Source organism: Salmo salar, chromosome 15, assembly GCF_965601325.2.
Source record: "Salmo salar chromosome 15, fSalSal1, whole genome shotgun sequence".
Lineage (NCBI taxonomy): Eukaryota > Metazoa > Chordata > Actinopteri > Salmoniformes > Salmonidae > Salmo > Salmo salar.
This window is the reverse complement of record NC_138305.1, coordinates 107227501-107250257: the sequence shown is the minus strand read 5'-3', so window position 1 is coordinate 107250257 and position 22757 is coordinate 107227501. Positions and strand designations below refer to the sequence as shown.

At 47.2% G+C, this 22757-nt stretch overlaps 1 protein-coding gene across 3 annotated transcripts in view; it reads left to right on the top strand.

Moving 5' to 3' along the window:
• The window catches only part of LOC106572868 (S-adenosylhomocysteine hydrolase-like protein 1), a 62825-nt gene that overhangs the window by 6140 nt on the left and 33928 nt on the right, over positions 1 to 22757 (top strand). For 2 of the 3 annotated variants that reach the window (XM_082962252.1, XM_082962253.1), the window contains exon 2: positions 20659 to 20773. In XM_082962252.1, the coding sequence (XP_082818378.1) occupies positions 20659 to 20773 (115 nt within the window). Of the gene's footprint in view, positions 1 to 10968; positions 11264 to 20658; positions 20774 to 22757 lie in introns of those variants that run through there. The other variant, XM_082962254.1, reaches the window with a different exon arrangement.

Genomic DNA, 22757 nt, shown 5'->3' with positions numbered 1-22757 from the left:
ATGTATAACTTGTTTATTATCAGGAATGTGTCTCCTGTATGTTCCTAAATCTGTCCCTTTCCCTGCCTTGACCAATTTAGGAAAAAAACATTGTCAAACAACCGCTGGAGACTCAGTAGTTGACTTCCCAGAGTGTTTCAGTAAAGACAGAGCCAGTATAGTGAAGGGATGACAGTAAGCTGCTACAGGAGGAAACACTCGCTTCAATGTCATGGAGGGATGTGTGTTGCAACGATGGACTGAGCTGCACTGAGCTTATTTAACTCTCGATTGTGATCGGGTCCCAAATGGCATTTCCCCAAGAGCACTATGGGCCATGGCCGAAAAGGAGCCATTTACGATGCTTACTGTGATAGACTATTAACATTTAACCTTTATTTGACCTTTATTTAACCTTTTTATTTAACATTTTATTTAACCTTTATTTAACTAGGCAAGTCAGTTAAGAACAAATTCTTATTTTACAATGACGGGCCTACACTGGCCAAACACGGACGATGCTGGGCCAATTGTGCGTCGCCCTATTGGGACTCCCAATCACGGCCGTTTGTGATACAGCCTGGAATCGAACCATGGTCTGTAGTGACGCCTCTCTCACTTCGATGCAGTGCCTTAGATCTCTGCGCTACTCGGGAGCCTGCGCACGTAAGATTTGGACCTAGTTCTGGGTTTGGATGGATTAAAACAGAACATGTCACTGCTGAGTGTCTAACCCCTTTATGAGCCATGACAATATGTGGACTGAGTACCATCTAATTGCCAATTGCACTGACTGAGGTGCATTGTACTGCACTGTCTGGATTTGAATGATATGCTTAGTATCCCCAGAATGTATACAGCCCAAGTCTTTGGTTTATACTGTAGCATGACATCCAGGGATATGTCCCAAATGGCACACTATTCCCTTTTTATAGTGCACTACTTTTGACCAGGGCTCCCATATGGGGCTACTAGGCTGCCATTTGGGACACATCACAGAGCTTATACAACCCAGAGCTTATTGCTGCAGAGACCCTCTTAGACCTGACAATATGTGGACTGAGTTTCCCAGAGCCTCAGTCTACAGGGAGTCTGGGCCGTATACACAAAGCCTCTCAGAGTAGGAATGCTGATCTAGGATAAATTTTCCCCTTTAGATCATAAATAAGATTATATGACCAGTGGGGATCTGATCCTAGATCAGCATTCCTGCTCTGATGTTCTTTGTGATTACGGGGTCGTGGTGTTTTAAACACACTGGATATTGGAGGAATGTGGTCTTGAGTCTTATGAAAATAAATCTCTGTGTTATGAATTCATGTGAGAGGCTGAGAACCAGGGCTCCCTGCTGTGGTCAAACTGTGACACCTGTAGAGTGTTAAAGTCTTGAGTAAGAAGATGGATTTACAGGGTCAAAACAGTGAATAAGACTATCTAAAACACTGAAGTTGAACATAGATTATGGCAATTATTAAAAAATCATTATTTTGCTGTAGTGCGGAGCAGTATTTGGGGAAGATGAATAAGTGTTATGGTTTTCTAAAACAAAAGACATGTCCAATAGAATATTTATTTGTTTATCCAACCGTGGTCTCTCTCTCTCTCTCTCCATACCAACCGTAGTGTCTCTCTCTCTCCATACCAACTGTGGTGTCTCTCTCTCTCCATACCAACCGTGGTGTCTCTCTCTCTCTCCATACCAACCGTGGTGTCTCTCTCTCTCTCTCCATACCAACCGTGGTGTCTCTCTCTCTCTCTCTCCATACCAACCGTGGTGTCTTTCTCTCTCCATACCAACCGTAGTGTCTCTCTCTCTCTCTCTCTCCATACCAACCGTGGTGTGTCTCTCTCTCTCTCCATACCAACCGTGGTGTCTCTCTCTCCATACCAACCGTAGTGTCTCTCTCTCTCCATACCAACCGTGGTGTCTCTCTCTCTCTCTCCATACCAACCGTGGTGTCTCTCTCTCTCTCTCTCTCCATACCAACCATGGTGTCTCTCTCTCTCTCTCTCTCCATACCAACCGTGGTGTCTCTCTCTCTCTCTCCATACCAACCGTGGTGTCTCTCTCTCTCTCTCCATACCAACCGTGGTCTCTCTCTCTCTCTCCATACCAACCGTGGTGTCTCTCTCTCTCTCCATACCAACCGTGGTGTCTCTCTGTCTCTACATACCAACCGTGGTGTCTCTCTCTCTCCATACCAACCGTGGTGTCTCTCTCTCTCTCTCTCCATACCAACCGCGGTGTCTCTCTCTCTCTCTCTCTCTCTCTCTCCATACCAACCGTGGTGTCTCTCTCTCTCTCTCTCTCCATACCAACCATAGTGTCTCTCTCTCTCCATACCAACCGTGGTGTCTCTCTCTCTCCATACCAACCGTAGTGTCTCTCTCTCCATACCAACCGTAGTCTCTCTCTCTCTCCATACCAACCGTGGTGTCTCTCTCTCTCCATACCAACCGTGGTGTCTCTCTCTCCATACCAACCGTGGTGTCTCTCTCTCCATACCAACCGTGGTGTCTCTCTCTCTCTCCATACCAACCGTGGTGTCTCTCTCTCCATACCAACAGTGGTGTCTCTCTCTCGCTCCATACCAACAGTGGTGTCTCTCTCTCGCTCCATACCAACAGTGGTGTCTCTCTCTCGCTCCATACCAACAGTGGTGTCTCTCTCTCTCTCCATACCAACCGTAGTGTCTCTCTCTCTCTCTCTCTCTCTCTCTCTCTCTCCATACCAACCATAGTGTCTCTCTCTCTCCATACCAACCGTGGTGTCTCTCTATCTCCATACCAACCGTAGTGTCTCTCTCTCCATACCAACCGTAGTCTCTCTCTCTCTCCATACCAACCGTGGTGTCTCTCTCTCTCCATACCAACCGTGGTGTCTCTCTCTCCATACCAACCGTGGTGTCTCTCTCTCCATACCAACCGTGGTGTCTCTCTCTCTCTCCATACCAACCGTGGTGTCTCTCTCTCCATACCAACAGTGGTGTCTCTCTCTCGCTCCATACCAACAGTGGTGTCTCTCTCTCTCTCCATACCAACCGTAGTGTCTCTCTCTCCATACCAACCGTAGTGTCTCTCTCTCTCTCTCTCTCTCTCTCTCTCTCTCTCCATACCAACCGTGGTGTCTCTCTCTCCATACCAACCGTGGTGTCTCTCTCTCTCCATACCAACCGTAGTGTCTCTCACTCTCCATACCAACCGTAGTGTCTCTCTCTCTCTCCATACCAACCGTAGTGTCTCTCTCTCTCTCTCCATACCAACCGTGGTGTCTCTCTCTCTCTCCATACCAACCGTAGTGTCTCTCTCTCTCCATACCAACCGTGGTGTCTCTCTCTCTCCATACCAACCGGGGTGTCTCTTTCTCTCCATACCAACCGTAGTGTCTCTCTCTCTCCATACCAACCGTGGTGTCTCTCTCTCTCCATACCAACCGTAGTGTCTCTCTCTCCATACCAACCGTAGTGTCTCTCTCTCCATACCAACCGTAGTCTCTCTCTCTCTCCATACCAACCGTGGTGTCTCTCTCTCTCCATACCAACCGTGGTGTCTCTCTCTCCATACCAACCGTGGTGTCTCTCTCTCTCTCCATACCAACCGTGGTGTCTCTCTCTCTCCATACCAACCGTGGTGTCTCTCTCTCGCTCCATACCAACAGTGGTGTCTCTCTCTCGCTCCATACCAACCGTGGTCTCTCTCTTTCTCCATACCAACCGTGGTCTCTCTCTTTCTCCATACCAACCGTGGTCTCTCTCTTTCTCCATACCAACCGTGGTCTCTCTCTTTCTCCATACCAACCGTGGTGTCTCTCTCTCTCTCTCTCCATACCAACCGTGGTGTCTCTCTCTCTCTCCATACCAACCGTGGTGTCTCTCTCTCTCTCTCCATACCAACCGTGGTGTCTCTCTCTCTCTCCATACCAACCGTGGTGTCTCTCTCTCTCTCTCTCCATACCAACCGTGGTGTCTCTCTCTCTCTCTCTCCATACCAACCGTAGTGTCTCTCTCTCTCTCTCTCTCCATACCAACCGTGGTGTCTCTCTCTCTCTCCATACCAACCGTGGTGTCTCTCTCTCCATACCAACCGTAGTGTCTCTCTCTCTCTCCATACCAACCGTAGTGTCTCTCTCTCTCTCTCTCTCTCCATACCAACCGTGGTGTCTCTCTCTCTCCATACCAACCGTAGTGTCTCTCTCTCTCCATACCAACCGTAGTGTCTCTCTCTCTCTCCATACCAACCGTAATGTCTCTCTCTCTCTCTCTCCATACCAACCGTGGTGTCTCTCTCTCTCCATACCAACCGTGGTGTCTCTCTCTCTCCATACCAACCGTAGTGTCTCTCTCTCTCCATACCAACCGTGGTGTCTCTCTCTCTCTCCATACCAACCGTGGTGTCTCTCTCTCTCCATACCAACCGTAGTGTCTCTCTCTCTCCATACCAACCGTGGTGTCTCTCTCTCTCCATACCAACCGTAGTGTCTCTCTCTCCATACCAACCGTAGTCTCTCTCTCTCCATACCAACCGTGGTGTCTCTCTCTCTCCATACCAACCGTAGTGTCTCTCTCTCCATACCAACCGTGGTGTCTCTCTCTCTCTCCATACCAACCGTGGTGTCTCTCTCTCCATACCAACAGTGGTGTCTCTCTCTCGCTCCATACCAACAGTGGTGTCTCTCTCTCGCTCCATACCAACAGTGGTGTCTCTCTCTCTCTCCATACCAACCGTGGTGTCTCTCTCTCCATACCAACCGTGGTCTCTCTCTTTCTCCATACCAACCGTGGTCTCTCTCTTTCTCCATACCAACCGTGGTGTCTCTCTCTCTCTCCATACCAACCGTGGTGTCTCTCTCTCTCTCTCCATACCAACCGTGGTGTCTCTCTCTCTCTCTCTCTCCATACCAACCGTGGTGTCTCTCTCTCTCTCCATACCAACTGTGGTGTGTCTCTCTCTCTCTCTCTCCATACCAACCGTGGTGTCTCTCTCTCTCTCCATACCAACCGTGGTGTCTCTCTCTCTCTCCATACCAACCGTGGTGTCTCTCTCTCTCTCCATACCAACCCTGGTGTCTTTCTCTCTCTCTCCATACCAACCGTGGTGTCTCTCTCTCTCTCTCTCCATACCAACCGTGGTGTCTCTCTCTCTCTCTCACCATACCAAGCGTGGTGTCTCTCTCTCTCTCTCCATACCAACCGTGGTGTCTCTCTCTCTCTCTCCATACCAACCGTGGTGTCTCTCTCTCTCTCCATACCAACCGTGGTGTCTCTCTCTCCATACCAACCGTGGTGTCTCTCTCTCTCTCTCCATACCAACCGTGGTGTCTCTCTCTCTCTCCATACCAACCGTGGTGTCTCTCTCTCTCTCCATACCAACCGTGGTGTCTCTCTCTCTCTCTCCATACCAACCGTGGTGTCTCTCTCTCTCTCTCTCCATACCAACCGCGGTGTCTCTCTCTCTCTCTCTCTCTCTCTCTCCATACCAACCGTGGTGTCTCTCTCTCTCTCTCTCTCCATACCAACCGTGGTGTCTCTCTCTCTCTCCATACCAACCGTGGTGTCTCTCTCTCTCTCTCTCTCCATACCAACCGTGGTGTCTCTCTCTCTCTCTCTCCATACCAACCGTGGTGTCTCTCTCTCTCTCCATACCAACCGTGGTGTCTCTCTCTCTCTCCATACCAACCGTGGTGTCTCTCTCTCTCTCCATACCAACCGTGGTGTCTCTCTCTCTCTCCATACCAACCGTGGTGTCTCTCTCTCTCTCCATACCAACCGTGGTGTCTCTCTCTCTCTCCATACCAACCGTGGTGTCTCTCTCTCTCCATACCAACCGTGGTGTCTCTCTCTCTCCATACCAACCGTGGTGTCTCTCTCTCTCTCCATACCAACCGTGGTGTCTCTCTCCATACCAACCGTGGTGTCTCTCTCTCTCCATACCAACCGTGGTGTCTCTCTCTCTCTCCATACCAACCCTGGTGTCTTTCTCCATACCACATGACGGTAAATTGGACAGTTATGCAAGTTGGGAGTGTAATTCTAGGCCTATTTAGTGTATTCACTGTCACTACACTGTCACTACACTGTGACTATACTGTTACTAGCCACATGGAATTGAGCTTCACCCACCGAATCTCCAGTGTGTGTGTGTGTGTGTGTCCGTCTATGTGTCCATGTCTGTGTGTGCATGCGTGCGTGTGTGTGTGTGTGTGTGTGTGTGTGTTGTGTGGACACAATAGCACTCCCTCCTCTTTATTAATCTACCCACTATAGTTACACAACACACCTCCTGGAAGGTGACTGAGAATGGATTCATTATTATATTACATCTATTCATGCTTTTATCTTTTGTTGTCACTTTTCATGAAAGACTACCTCTTAGGAAATATTCTCCTACATTAGATTTCTGTAACACTATGAGTCCAACGTTCAAATCTACTTTATTTTGTGATAGAATCGTATGGTACATTGAACTTTAGTTTATGTCGAGGTCAAGTTCAGTACATTTTAATATACAGTTAATACATTTGTATTAATTAAAAGTTACATGTAATTAACATGTGTTTAAAGAACATATAGAATGGAATACCATATAGCCATAGAAAGAGATTTTATGTTAATGTACAGTCAGGGTAGCCTAGTGGTTAGAGCGTTGGACTTGTAACCGAAAGGTTGCAAGTTTGAATCCCCGAGCTGACAAGGTACAAATCTGTCGTTCTGCCCCTGAACAAGGCAGTTAACACACTGTTCCTAGGCCGTCATTGTAAATAAGAATTTGTTCTTAACTGACTTGCCTAGTTAAATAAAATTGCTTGGCTTGGGGGTAGAAGCTGTTAAGAAGCCTTTTGGACCTAGACTTGGCGCTCTGGTACTGCTTGCCGTGCGGTAGCAGAGAGAACAGTCTATGACTTGGGTGGCTGGAGTCTTTGACAATTTTTAGGGCCTTCCTCTGCCACCGGCTGGTATAGAGGTCCTGGATGGCAGGAAGCTTAGCCCCAGTGATGTACTGGGCCGTCTGCTCTACCCTCTGTAGTGCCTGCGGTCAGATGCCGAACAGTTGCCATACCAGGCGGTGATGCAACCAGTCTGGATGCTCTTGATGGTGCAGCTGTATGACTTTTTGAGGATCTGAGGACCCATGCCAAATCTTTTCAGTTTCCTGAGGGGGAATAGGCGTTGTCGTGCCCCCTTCACGACTGTCTTTATGTGTTAGGACCATGTTAGTTTGTTGGTGATTTGGACACTGAGAAACTTGAAGCTATATTGAGAGCAAGGTTCTGGTGCCTCGTACATCTAAAGGTTCTGGTGCCTCGTACATCTAAAGGTTCTGGTGCCTCGTACATCTAAAGGCTCTGGTGCCTCGTACATCTAAAGGTTCTGGTGCCTCGTACATCTAAAGGCTCTGGTGCCTCGTACATCTAAAGGTTCTGGTGCCTCGTACATCTAAAGGCTCTGGTGCCTCGTACATCTAAAGGCTCTGGTGCCTCGGACATCTAAAGGTTTTGGTGCCTCGTACATCTAAAGGTTTTGGTGCCTCGTACATCTAGAATCTAATTTCAACACTGATACCACACAGTAACTCTATTGATAATGTTTATTCTGGAACCGATTCCTTTAAGTAACTTCTCTATGTCTGCCATTACCAGCAGTACTGAAGTTGTCATGCTTATTAGGGTTGGAAAATTATGGGAAATTTCAATAAATTCCCTGGTTTTCCAGAAATCCTGGTTGGAGGCTTCCGGATTTCCTGCTTATTCCTTCCTGATTCCGCTAATCCTCCAACCGGGATTTCGGGAAAACCATGTAATTTATTGACAGTTACCAGAATTTTCCAACCCTAGTCATGCTGCAGTGCTGTGCTGCTTACACAGTGCTGAATGTGTCATGCTGCAGTGCTGTGCTGCTCACACAGTGTTTGACTATCAGCGTATGAGTCATTTGGCACTGAGAGAAAGTAGCAATAAGCTGATACATTTGGCACATCCATACTGACTGGTCCAGAACATTTGTCTTGCTCGTTTTGAATTAATGTCCTGACATTTAGAATGTTTTCCTTCCAAATGGCACCCCTATTCCCTATACAGCCCTATGGGACCTGGTCAAAACAAGTGCACCATAAAGGGAATTAGATGCCATTTGTGATGCAGGCAAATGTCTCCAAATTTAACGTTGCCTACCTGTCTCGCTTCCTGTTAACGTTGCCTACCTGTCTCGCTTCCTGTTAACGTTGCCTACCTGTCTCGCTTCCTGTTAACGTTGCCTACCTGTCTCGCTTCCTGTTAACGTTGCCTACCTGTCTCGCTTCCTGTTGACGTTGCCTACCTGTCTCGCTTCCTGTTGACGTTGCCTACCTGTCTCGCTTCCTGTTAACGTTGCCTACCTGTCTCGCTTCCTGTTAACGTTGCCTACCTGTCTCGCTTCCTGTTAACGTTGCCTACCTGTCTCGCTTCCTGTTAACGTTGCCTACCTGTCTCGCTTCCTGTTAACGTTGCCTACCTGTCTCGCTTCCTGTTAACGTTGCCTACCTGTCTCGCTTCCTGTTAACGTTGCCTACCGGTCTCGCTTCCTGTTAACGTTGCCTACCTGTCTCGGGTCTGTTGAGTTCTCAGGTCCTTGACATTTGGTCTTGTCTCCTCCATGTTTTGACGCTAAAAGAAAGACATTATATCTGCAAACACAATTCACCATCACTACTGTTATACTGTTCCTCTCACATGGATTCGTCTGGTTGTCAGCTTTGCCTATGTGCATCACGGCTGCATAGCCTAGTGTCTGTGTGTATCCTACCCATGGAAACAACCTTGACACTCAGTCAGGACACAGCAGCTATAAAGGTCACGGTGTGGTCTTGAAGGTCGTAGAGTTTGGAGAGTGGAGAGGGGGGTTTATCAGCCTGTCTGTTTTTCATAACACTAGTTGGGTCTAAGCCGTCATGCCTCTGAACTCTGTGGAACGTAGACACAGGTGACGTCTGTGTGCGATGTGTTTTACGAGAGAGAGAGAGAGAGATTTTAGTGGCCCTTCGTTGGCTGTGGAGGGATTATGGATTTACACTTCCTGTCCTGTTGTGTTCTGTTCTGTCATGTTCTGTCTTGTCCTGCCATTTCCTGTTCTGTAATTTCATAACCTATTTTGTCAGGTCATGTCCTGTTCTGTTCTGTCCTTTTTTTGTCAGGTCCTGTTCTGTCAGGTCTTGTTTGGTCCTGCCATGTCCTGTTCTGTCATAAAATGTTCTCCCATGTCCTGTTCCGGCCTGTTCTGTCATGTCCTGTTCTGTTCTGTCATGTCCTGTTCTGTTCTGTCATGTCCTGTTCTGTCCTGTTCTGTCATGTCCTGTTCTGTCATGTTATGTCCTGTTTTGTCATGTCCTGTTCTGTCATGTCCTGTTCTGTCATGTCCTGTTCTGTCCTTTTTTGTCAGGTCCTGTTCTGTTAGGTCCTGTGTTGTCCTGCCTTGCCCTGTTCTGTCATAAAATGTTCTGTCATATCATGTCCTGTCATGTCCTGTTCTGTCATGTCTACACTTAGCCTGTTCTCTGCTGTTACACCTTCCTCTGTACTTAGCCTGTTCTCTGCTGTTACACCTTCCTCTGTACTTAGCCTGTTCTCTGCTGTTACACCTTCCTCTGTTACTTAGCCTGTTCTCTGCTGTTACACCTTCCTCTGTACTTAGCCTGTTCTCTGCTGTTACACCTTCCTCTGTACTTAGCCTGTTCTCTGCTGTTACACCTTCCTCTGTACTTAGCCTGTTCTCTGCTGTTACACCTTCCTCTGTACTTAGCCTGTTCTCTGCTGTTACACCTTCCTCTGTACTTAGCCTGTTCTCTGCTGTTACACCTCCTATTGACATTCACTGGGGGATCACAGAGGCCAGGGGAGCCCAAGTCTGTGACCTGCTCAACCATCTAAGAGACAGAAGGAGTATTTTTAGTTATAGGACGACAATGTGGGTATTGGACTGCAGTGTAGGCTTATAGCCTGGTCCCAGATCAGTTTGTGCTGTATAACCGACTCCTATGGTCCCTGAGACAGAGGGGATATAGCTATAAGATGATGATGGCTATAGGAATGGATGGCTGCCTATTGAGGCTTAAGCTATAGCCTGGTCCCAGGTCTTGTATATTACAGCACAAACAGATCTGGGACCATATTGGGCTATAAAGGACAAACAGACCCGAAGCCACTCCTGCATTGTCTTAGCTGTGTGATTAGGGTCGTTGTCCTGTTGGAAGGTGAACTTTCACCCCAGTCTGAGGTCCTGAGCAGTCTGGAGCAGGTTTTCATCAAGGATCTCTCTGTACTTTGCTCCGTTCATCTTTCCCTCGATCCTGACTAGTCTCCCAGTCCCTGCCGCTGAAAAACATCCCCACAGCATGATGCTGCCACCACCATGCTTCACCGTAGGGATGATGCCAGGTTTCTTCCAGACGTGACGCTTGGCATTCAGCCCAAAGAGTTCAGTCTTGGTTTCATCAGACCAGAGAATCTTGTTTCTCATGGTCTGAGAGTCCTTTAGGTGCCTTTGGCATACTCCAAACGGGCTTTCATGTGGCTTTTACTGAGGAGTGGCTTCCGTCTGGCCATTCTACCGCAGAGAACAGACCGTTGGGTTAAATGACTTCCGCATTTAACCAACCCAACCCCTCTGAATCAGAGAGGTGCAGGAAATACAGGAAATGACGAGCTCGAGTAGATTAAGCAAGGCAAGACAAATAGTTTGTACTGTGTGTGTGGGGTTTTGTGTGCAGTGGTGTCAAACAAATGGCCTGCGGCTCCAGCTAGCGTGTAGTTGCCAAGGACGATACCAAGACAGACAGAGGGAGAGAGGAGGGATTGTTCAGGTTGTATATAGTTTGGACACCCCCGACTCCTACATGTTAGAAATTATAGTAATGTCCACACAGAAACCTCCCCCTATCTGTCTGGTCTGAGGTGTGTGTGTGTGTGTGTGTGTGTGTGTGTGTGTGTGTGTGTGTGTGTGTGTGTGTGTGTGTGTGTGTGTGTGTGTGTGTGTGTTCAGTAATAATAACCAGGTAGCAACGTAACGTCAGGGACACACAGACAGAGAAACACAAGACCATCACTCAGTCAGAGAAACTACAGGACCATCACTCAGTCAGAGAAACACAAGACCATCACTCAGTCAGAGAAACTACAGGACCATCACTTAGACGGAGAAACAGAGGCAGAGCTAGAGACTAAGAGCTGACCATGGAGAAGGACAGACAGGGAACCATAACACATAGAAACCCACAACATGGGTATGGGCCAGGGCATCGGCACGGAATGGAGCAGGTACAGTAACCTAGTCCATATGAAGTTACATACCGTAATGACTCTTTATCTATAGACTCTGTTATTATTCAATAGGTGAATTGTTTTAGTCCAGAATATGTCTGTACTCTGTTATCAGATACCTACTGGATAAGACCTTTACATTTTGTGTTCTTCTCTGTGCTGATTGGCTCTGGCTTTCACGCTCTCATCTGGGTTTAATCGTTGGCCATCTCTTCAAGTTTGAAACTAATTGGAATTGTAGATGATTAGCTCGTGTTATAAGAGGCACAGATATGATTGCAGATAGAATTTAAAGGTCAGGATTCTCTAATTCACTGTGATCAAGGTTAAGAGGAAAAACTGTTGTAGTGGTTATCGCCATAGAAACATGAGATCACTATTTCCATGGTTATTACTCTGTAACGAGAGTGTCTGTCTGTCTGTCTGGTCTGTCTGTCTGTCTGTCTGTCTGTCTGTCTGTCTGTCTGTCTGTCTGTCTGTCTGTCTGTCTGTCTGTCTGTCTGTCTGTCTGTCTGTCTGTCTAGACCATTGACATGCACCCTACATAGATGCAAAGCAAACACCAAATGCTTTTACACTAAAACGAGAGAGCCCACTATAGGCCACACATCCAGTTGCCAAAACAGCCACATACAGAGTTCTCCGCTCCATGCTGTTTTCTCTATTTAAACAGAGTTTGTAGTTAGGTTATGAAAGTTCAATGGATAGCTGTAGGCTACTAGCTTCTACTCTTGAAACTACTAACTAGGTATATAACTAACTAACTAACTCTACTTATCACTAACAGGTCATCTGGTTGTAAGTGTCAACACACGACATTTGTTTCTATGTTTTGGGTTAGGTCTCTATAAAATACTGGTTTTAACTTGGGTACCTTTTTATTATCGCCATATGGATGACTCTGCAATGACTGACCCTAAACACATTAGTGTGCTTCATACGTCAATGTAAACCCATAATAGCCAAGTCACCGTCGTTAGTCTGCCTTATTGTCTGGGAGTTATCTCTTACGTGTTGTGTCAACTCATCATCTCCACACATGTCGTTTTCAGTATAAACACAACCCACGGACGTCTGAAATATAACAACAGACCATACAGGAAGCTAACCCATGTATGTATGGTTGGCCACACACACACACACACACACACACACACACACACACACACACACACACACACACACATACACACATACATACATACATACATACATACATACATACATACACACATATATACACACATACATACATACACACACATACATAAACACACACACACACACATAAACACAAACCTAGTGACGCATACTAGTAGAGTTTTGGTGGACATTGGACAGTGTGGTTCTGTTGAAGTGTCATTGAGGAGTGAGGACACTGTTAATTCAACCTTATGAGGTGAAATGACCACAGGGAAACAGAGAGATGACATTGATACATCACTGTTACATCAGTGTCTGAAGGCTGAGTTGCCAGCTGACCAGGGACGATGCTCTGTGTCTGACCCTATGCTGCTCCCAGCCTGTCGTATGTGTGTGTTTGGCGTCAGGTTGGGTATGCTGACAACAACTAAAATATACGGCTATCCATGCAAGTGGACAATAAAGATCTATTCTTTTTCTGGGGTCTACTTTAGGTCCAGGGCAGGTTTCAATGTTTATTATCCTGGTGGAACCAGCCTGATCGCTGTCTTCACCATTCTGTTATCCTGGTGGAACCAGCCTGATCGCTGTTTTTACCATTCTGTTATCCTGGTGGAACCAGCCTGATCGCTGTCTTCACCATTCTGTTATCCTGGTGGAACCAGCCTGATCGCTGTCTTCACCATTCTGTTATCCTGGTGGAACCAGCCTGATCGCTGTCTTTACCATTCTGTTATCCTGGTGGAACCAGCCTGATCGCTGTCTTTACCATTCTGTTATCCTGGTGGAACCAGCCTGATCGCTGTCTTTACCATTCTGTTATCCTGGTGGAACCAGCCTGATCGCTGTCTTCACCATTCTGTTATCCTGGTGGAACCAGCCTGATCGCTGTCTTCACCATTCTGTTATCCTGGTGGAACCAGCCTGATCGCTGTCTTTACCATTCTGTTATCCTGGTGGAACCAGCCTGATCGCTGTCTTTACCATTCTGTTATCCTGGTGGAACCAGCCTGATCGCTGTCTTTACCATTCTGTTATCCTGGTGGAACCAGCCTGATCCCTGTCTTTACCATTCTGTTATCCTGGTGGAACCAGCCTGATCGCTGTCTTCACCATTCTGTTATCCTGGTGGAACCAGCCTGATCGCTGTCTTTACCATTCTGTTATCCTGGTGGAACCAGCCTGATCCCTGTCTTTACCATTCTGTTATCCTGGTGGAACCAGCCTGATCGCTGTCTTTACCATTCTGTTATCCTGGTGGAACCAGCCTGATCGCTGTCTTTACCATTCTGTTATCCTGGTGGAACCAGCCTGATCCCTGTCTTTACCATTCTGTTATCCTGGTGGAACCAGCCTGATCGCTGTCTTCACCATTCTGTTATCCTGGTGGAACCAGCCTGATCGCTGTCTTTACCATTCTGTTATCCTGGTGGAACCAGCCTGATCGCTGTCTTCACCATTCTGTTATCCTGGTGGAACCAGCCTGATCGCTGTCTTTACCATTCTGTTATCCTGGTGGAACCAGCCTGATCGCTGTCTTTACCATTCTGTTATCCTGGTGGAACCAGCCTGATCGCTGTCTTCACCATTCTGTTATCCTGGTGGAACCAGCCTGATCGCTGTCTTTACCATTCTGTTATCCTGGTGGAACCAGCCTGATCGCTGTCTTTACCATTCTGTTATCCTGGTGGAACCAGCCTGATCGCTGTCTTCACCATTCTGTTATCCTGGTGGAACCAGCCTGATCGCTGTCTTTACCATTCTGTTATCCTGGTGGAACCAGCCTGATCGCTGTCTTTACCATTCTGTTATCCTGGTGGAACCAGCCTGATCGCTGTCTTTGCCATTCTGTTATCCTGGTGGAACCAGCCTGATCGCTGTCTTTGCCATTCTGTCTAGGTGTTCCAGACCTGTCTGTCACCTGCCTTCAGGTTGTTGTGCAGGCTCCCTGTAGATAATGACTGTATAGTCTCCTCCAGGTTGTTGTGCAGGCTCCCTGTAGATAATGACTGTATAGTCTCCTTCAGGTTGTTGTGCAGGCTCCCTGTAGATAATGACTGTATGGTCTCCAGGTTGTTGTGAAGGCTCCCTGTAGATAATGACTGTATAGTCTCCTCCAGGTTGTTGTGCAGGCTCCCTGTAGATAATGACTGTATAGTCTCCTTCAGGTTGTTGTGCAGGCTCCCTGTAGATAATGACTGTATGGTCTCCAGGTTGTTGTGCAGGCTCGCTGTAGATAATGACTGTATAGTCTCCTTCAGGTTGTTGTGCAGGCTCCCTGTAGATAATGACTGTATAGTCTCCTCCAGGTTGTTGTGCAGGCTCCCTGTAGATAATGACTGTATGGTCTCCAGGTTGTTGTGCAGGCTCCCTGTAGATAATGACTGTATGGTCTCCAGGTTGTTGTGCAGGCTCCCTGTAGATAATGACTGTATGAGTCTCCTTCAGGTTGTTGTGCAGGCTCCCTGTAGATAATGACTGTATAGTCTCCTTCAGGTTGTTGTGCAGGCTCCCTGTAGATAATGACTGTATGGTCTCCAGGTTGTTGTGCAGGCTCCCTGTAGATAATGACTGTATGGTCTCCTTCAGGTTGTTGTGCAGGCTCCCTGTAGATAATGACTGTATGGTCTCCTTCAGGTTGTTGTGCAGGCTCCCTGTAGATAATGACTGTATAGTCTCCTTCAGGTTGTTGTGCAGGCTCCCTGTAGATAATGACTGTATGGTCTCCTTCAGGTTGTTGTGCAGGCTCCCTGTAGATAATGACTGTATGGTCTCCTTCAGGTTGTTGTGCAGGCTCCCTGTAGATAATGACTGTATGGTCTCCTTCAGGTTGTTGTGAAGGCTCCCTGTAGATAATGACTGTATAGTCTCCTTCAGGTTGTTGTGAAGGCTCCCTGTAGATAATGACTGTATGGTCTCCTTCAGGTTGTTGTGCAGGCTCCCTGTAGATAATGACTGTATGGTCTCCTTCAGGTTGTTGTGCAGGCTCCCTGTAGATAATGACTGTATGGTCTTCAGGTTGTTGTGCAGGCTCCCTGTAGATAATGACTGTATGGTCTCCTTCAGGTTGATGTGAAGGCTCCCTGTAGATAATGACTGTATGGTCTTCAGGTTGTTGTGCAGGCTCCCTGTAGATAATGACTGTATAGTCTCCTTCAGGTTGTTGTGCAGGCTCCCTGTAGATAATGACTGTATAGTCTCCTTCAGGTTGTTGTGCAGGCTCCCTGTAGATAATGACTGTATGGTCTCCTTCAGGTTGATGTGAAGGCTCCCTGTAGATAATGACTGTATAGTCTCCTTCAGGTTGTTGTGCAGGCTCCCTGTAGATAATGACTGTATGGTCTCCTTCAGGTTGATGTGAAGGCTCCCTGTAGATAATGACTGTATGGTCTCCTTCAGGTTGTTGTGAAGGCTCCCTTTAGATAATGACTGTATGGTCTCCTTCAGGTTGTTGTGCAGGCTTTCTGTAGATAATGACTGTATGGTCTCCAGGTTGTTGTGCAGGCTCCCTGTAGATAATGACTGTATGGTCTCCAGGTTGTTGTGCAGGCTCCCTGTAGATAATGACTGTATGGTCTCCAGGTTGTTGTGCAGGCTCCCTGTAGATAATGACTGTATGGTCTCCAGGTTGTTGTGCAGGCTCCCTGTAGTTAATGACTGTATGGTCTCCTTCAGGTTGTTGTGCAGGCTCCCTGTAGATAATGACTGTATAGTCTCCTTCAGGTTGTTGTGCAGGCTCCCTGTAGATAATGACTGTATAGTCTCCTTCAGGTTTGTTGTGCAGGCTCCCTGTAGATAATGACTGTATGGTCTCCTTCAGGTTGATGTGAAGGCTCCCTGTAGATAATGACTGTATAGTCTCCTTCAGGTTGTTGTGCAGGCTCCCTGTAGATAATGACTATGGTCTCCTTCAGGTTGATGTGAAGGCTCCCTGTAGATAATGACTGTATGGTCTCCTTCAGGTTGTTGTGAAGGCTCCCTGTAGATAATGACTGTATAGTCTCCTTCAGGTTGTTGTGCAGGCTCCCTGTAGATAATGACTGTATAGTCTCCTTCAGGTTGTTGTGCAGGCTCCCTGTAGATAATGACTGTATGGTCTCCAGGTTGTGCAGGCTTTCTGTAGATAATGACTGTATGGTCTCCAGGTTGTTGTGCAGGCTCCCTGTAGATAATGACTGTATAGTCTCCTTCAGGTTGTTGTGCAGGCTCCCTGTAGATAATGACTGTATAGTCTCCTTCAGGTTGTTGTGCAGGCTCCCTGTAGATAATGACTGTATGGTCTCCTTCAGGTTGTTGTGCAGGCTCCCTGTAGATAATGACTGTATGGTCTCCAGGTTGTTGTGCAGGCTCCCTGTAGATAATGACTGTATGGTCTCCTTCAGGTTGTTGTGCAGGCTCCCTGTAGATAATGACTGTATGGTCTCCTTCAGGTTGTTGTGCAGGCTCCCTGTAGATAATGACTGTATGGTCTCCAGGTTGTTGTGCAGGCTTTCTGTAGATAATGACTGTATAGTCTCCTTCAGGTTGTTGTGCAGGCTCCCTGTAGATAATGACTGTATAGTCTCCTTCAGGTTGTTGTGCAGGCTCCCTGTAGATAATGACTGTATGGTCTCCAGGTTGTTGTGCAGGCTCCCTGTAGATAATGACTGTATAGTCTCCTTCAGGTTGTTGTGCAGGCTCCCTGTAGATAATGACTGTATAGTCTCCTTCAGGTTGTTGTGCAGGCTCCCTGTAGATAATGACTGTATGGTCTCCAGGTTGTTGTGCAGGCTCCCTGTAGATAATGACTGTATGGTCTCCAGGTTGTTGTGCAGGCTCCCTGTAGATAATGACTGTATAGTCTCCTTCAGGTTGTTGTGCAGGCTCCCTGTAGATAATGACTGTATGGTCTCCAGGTTGTTGTGCAGGCTCCCTGTAGATAATGACTGTATGGTCTCCTTCAGGTTGTTGTGCAGGCTCCCTGTAGATAATGACTGTATGGTCTCCAGGTTGTTGTGCAGGCTTCCTGTAGATAATGACTGTATGGTCTCCAGGTTGTTGTGCAGGCTCCCTGTAGATAATGACTGTATAGTCTCCTTCAGGTTGTTGTGCAGGCTCCCTGTAGATAATGACTGTATGGTCTCCTTCAGGTTGTTGTGCAGGCTCCCTGTAGATAATGACTGTATGGTCTCCTTCAGGTTGTTGTGCAGGCTTTCTGTAGATAATGACTGTATGGTCTCCAGGTTGTTGTGCAGGCTCCCTGTAGATAATGACTGTATAGTCTCCTTCAGGTTGTTGTGCAGGCTCCCTGTAGATAATGACTGTATGGTCTCCAGGTTGTTGTGCAGGCTCCCTGTAGATAATGACTGTATGGTCTCCAGGTTGTTGTGAAGGCTCCCTGTAGATAATGACTGTATGGTCTCCAGGTTGTTGTGCAGGCTCCCTGTAGATAATGACTGTATGGTCTCCAGGTTGTTGTGCAGGCTCCCTGTAGATAATGACTGTATGGTCTCCAGGTTGTTGTGAAGGCTCCCTGTAGATAATGACTGTATGGTCTCCTTCAGGTTGTTGTGCAGGCTCCCTGTAGATAATGACTGTATGGTCTCCAGGTTGTTGTGCAGGCTCCCTGTAGATAATGACTGTATGGTCTCCAGGTTGTTGTGAAGGCTCCCTGTAGATAATGACTGTATGGTCTCCAGGTTGTTGTGAAGGCTCCCTGTAGATAATGACTGTATGGTCTTCAGGTTGTTTACAGCAGTCATTGTGTACGTATGTTGAAAGACATAACGAACAGGAAACACAAAACAGATGATTAGCCTATCTAATGATCTGCTATCTCCACAGAGCTTTACCTCCAACACCATCTTACCCTCCCTGGCTGTCTGTTGCCCTCATTGACCCAGTTAAAAGTCTCCTTAATCTCTCTAATGTCCAACACCAACTGTGTATGTCTTACATGTCTTTCTGCCTGTCCACACTGATCTGTGTGTGTGTACTTTCACAGAGAAGTGTGTCAGTCCAGACTGATCTGTGTGTGTGTTTTAAAATGTCTCTTTTCCTTCCTCTATGTCCGCATTGTGACCAGATTAGCTGGTGTCTCCCTGTATGTCAATTATTTGCAAATTATTATTTTAAAATAAGATTTATTTATTTTAGGTTAACCTGTCAATGATTTTAGGGGCCGGTATAATGATAAATCTATTTTTTTAATTTAACCTTTATTTAACTAGTGTCACAGTCGTCGTATTGAACAGACCAAGGTGCAGCGCGTATAGTGCTCATCCTTTTAATGAAAACACTTCAATAACAAAATAACAAACGACCAACCGGAAAACAACCACCCACAAAACCCAAAGGAAAACAGGCAGCCTAAGTGTGGCTTCCAATCAGAGACAACGAAAGACACCTGCCTCTGATTGGAAACCATACTCGGCCAAACATAGAAAACGAAACATAGAAATAGAAAACTAGAACAAAAAAAAAACCCAAACCACACAAAACAACCCTCCTGCCACGCCCTGACCATACTACTATGGCATATGACCCTTTTTACTGGTCAGGATGTGACAACCAGGCAAGTCAGTTAAGAACAAATTCTTATTTACACTGACGGACTACCCCGGCCAAACCCAAACCCGGACAACACTGGGCCAACTGAGTGCCGCCCTATGGGACTCCCAATCACGGGCGGTTGTGATACAGCCTGGAATCGAACCACGTCTGTAATGACGCCTCTAGCACTGAGATGTGCCACACAGTTAGACCTTCGGAGGTGGGCAGAAAGATCACAATGTGTCTTTTTAATCGTCTACACCTTTGGGAGAGCCCTGATCTAGGTTTCACAGCCAGTTGAAATGTTAGGTTGGCTGGTTGGTTGGTACCCATTAAATATTACAACTCCATAGATCTGGTCCCCTCCTCATTAAACACTGTACCAGGTCTACATAAAAGTCCATAGTTGGGAATTCTATGTCACATACTCTATCTCTGACCCACCACGGGCTCACTGACTATCTCTGACCCACCACGGGCTCACTGACTATCTCTGACCCACCACGGGCTCACTGACTATCTCTGACCCACCACGGGCTCACTGACTATCTCTGACCCACCACGGGCTCACTGACTATCTCTGACCCACCACGGGCTCACTGACTATCTCTGACCCACCACGGGCTCACTGACTATCTCTGACCCACTACGGGCTCACTGACTATCTCTGACCCACCACGGGCTCACTGACTACAGTATCTCTGACCCACTACAGGCTCACTGACTACAGTATCTCTGACCCACTACAGGCTGACTGACTACAGTATCTCTGACCCACTACAGGCTGACTGACTACAGTATCTCTGACCCACTACAGGCTGACTGACTACAGTATCTCTGACTCACTACAGGCTCACTGACTACAGTATCTCTGACCCACTACAGGCTGACTGACTACAGTATCTCTGACCCACTACAGGCTGACTGACTACAGTATCTCTGACCCACTACAGGCTGACTGACTACAGTATCTCTGACCCACTACAGGCTGACTGACTACAGTATCTCTGACCCACTACAGGCTGACTGACTACAGTATCTCTGACTCACTACAGGCTGACTGACTACAGTATCTCTGACCCACTACAGGCTCACTGACTACAGTATCTCTGACTCACTACAGGCTGACTGACTACAGTATCTCTGACTCACTACAGGCTGACTGACTACAGTATCTCTGACTCACTACAGGCTGACTGACTACAGTATCTCTGACCCACTACAGGCTGACTGACTACAGTATCTCTGACCCACTACAGGCTGACTGACTACAGTATCTCTGACTCACTACAGGCTCACTGACTACAGTATCTCTGACCCACTACAGGCTGACTGACTACAGTATCTCTGACCCACTACAGGCTCACTGACTACAGTATCTCTGACCCACTACAGGCTGACTGACTACAGTATCTCTGACCCACTACAGGCTGACTGACTACAGTATATCTGACCCACTACAGGCTCACTGACTACAGTATCTCTGACTCACTACAGGGCTGACTGACTACAGTATCTCTGACCCACTACAGGCTGACTGACTACAGTATCTCTGACCCACTACAGGCTGACTGACTACAGTATCTCTGACCCACTACAGGCTCACTGACTACAGTATCTCTGACCCACTACAGGCTGACTGAATAAAGTTTCCAACATAATGTCAACTGAAGACTAATTCATGCCTCAAACCTCTTCTTCTTCTTCTTCTTCTTCAGATCCAGTTTGCTAACGCGGAAGATAAACAGGAGTTTCAGAAGTACCCCACTAAGGCCGGCCGGCGCTCCCTCTCTCGCTCCATCTCCCAGTCCTCCACAGATAGCTACAGCTCAGGTAGCTACCACACATTAGAGTTGGGCGATATCCAGGTGTTTGTACCGTTTCTGTACCATACTGGTGTATACAGTATTACCAAATGTGTATTTAAAAATACGCACAAAAACAATTTAGGCAACAGAGATGTTGATCCAGGAGGGGATGTATCCGCTGTGTCTTGACGTCTAGCCACTTAGCTAAGGAAGTTAGCAAACATTACACATCGCTGGAGCCCTGAGCTGCATGTCATTTATCTGACAAATCAAATCAAATTTATTTTTATATAGCCCTTCGTACATCAGCTGATATTCTCAAAGTGCTGTACAGAAACCCAGCCTAAAACCCCAACAGCAAGCAAAGCATGTGAAAGAAGCACGGTGGCTAGGAAAAACTCCCTAGGAAAAACTCCCTAGAAAGGCCAAAAACCTAGGAAGAAACCTAGAGAGGAACCAGGCTATGAGGGGTGGCCAGTCCTCTTCTGGCTGTGCAGGGTGGATATTATAACAGAACATGGTCAAGATGTTAAAATGTTCATAAATGACCAGCATGGTCAAATAATAATAATCATAGTAGTTGTCGAGGGTGCAACAAGCACGTCCGGTGAACAGGTCAGGGTTCCATAGCCGCAGGCAGAACAGTTGAAACTGGAGCAGCAGCACGGCCAGGTGGACTGGGGACAGCAAGGAGTCATCATACCAGGTAGTCCTGAGGCATGGTCCTAGGGCTCAGGTCCTCCGAGAGAAAGACAGAAAGAGAGAAGGGTTAGAGAGAGCATATTTAAATACACACAGGACACCGGATAAGACAAGAGAAATACTCCAGATGTAACAGACTGACCCTAGCCCCCCGACACATAAACTACTGCAGCATAAATACTGGAGGCTGAGACAGGAGGGATCAGAAGACACTGTGGCCCCATCCGATGATACCCCCGGACAGGGCCAAACAGGCAGGATATAACCCCACCCACTTTGCCAAAGCACAGCCCCCACACCACTAGAGGGATGTCTCCAACCACCAACTTACCGTCCTAAGACAAGGCCGAGTATAGCCCACAACGATCTCCGCCATGGCACAACCCAAGGGGGGGGGCGCCAACCCAGACAGGAAGACCACGTCAGTGACTCAACCCACTCAAGTGACGCACCCCTCCCATGGACGGCATGGAAGAACACCAGTAGGCCAGTGACTCAGCCCCTGTAAAAGGGTTAGAGGCAGAGAATCCCAGTGGAAAGAGGGGAACCGGCAAGGCAGAGACAGCAAGGGCGGTTCGTTGCTCCAGCCTTTCCGTTCACCTTCACACTCCTGGGCCAGACTATACTTAATCATAGGACCTACTGAAGAGATAAGTCTTCAGTAAAGACTTAAAGGTTGAGACTGAGTCTGCGTCTCTCACATTGGTAGGCAGACCATTCCATAAAAATGGAGCTCTATAGGAGAAAGCCCTACCTCCAGCCGTTTGCTTAGAAATTCTAGGGACAATTAGGAGGCCTGCGTCTTGTGACCGTAGCGTACGTGTAGGTATGTACGGCAGGACCAAATCGGAAAGATAGGTAGGAGCAAGCCCATGTAATGCTTTGTAGGTTAGCAGTAAAACCTTGAAATCAGCCCTTGCCTTAACAGGAAGCCAGTGTAGGGAGGCTAGCACTGGAGTAATATGATCACATTTTTTGGTTCTAGTCAGGATTCTAGCAGCCGTATTTAGCACTAACTGAAGTTTATTTAGTGCTTTATCCGGGTAGCCAGAAAGTAGAGCATTGCAGTAGTCCAGCCTAGAAGTAACAAAAGCATGGATACATTTTTCTGCGTCATTTTTTGGACAGAAAATTTCTGATTTTTGCAATATTACGTAGATGGAAAAAAGCTGTCCTTGAAACAGTCTTGATATGTTCTTCAAAAGAGAGATCAGGGTCCAGAGTAACGCCGAGGTCCTTCACAGTTTTATTTGAGACGACTGTACAACCATCCAGATTAATTGTCAGATTCAACAGAAGATCTCTTT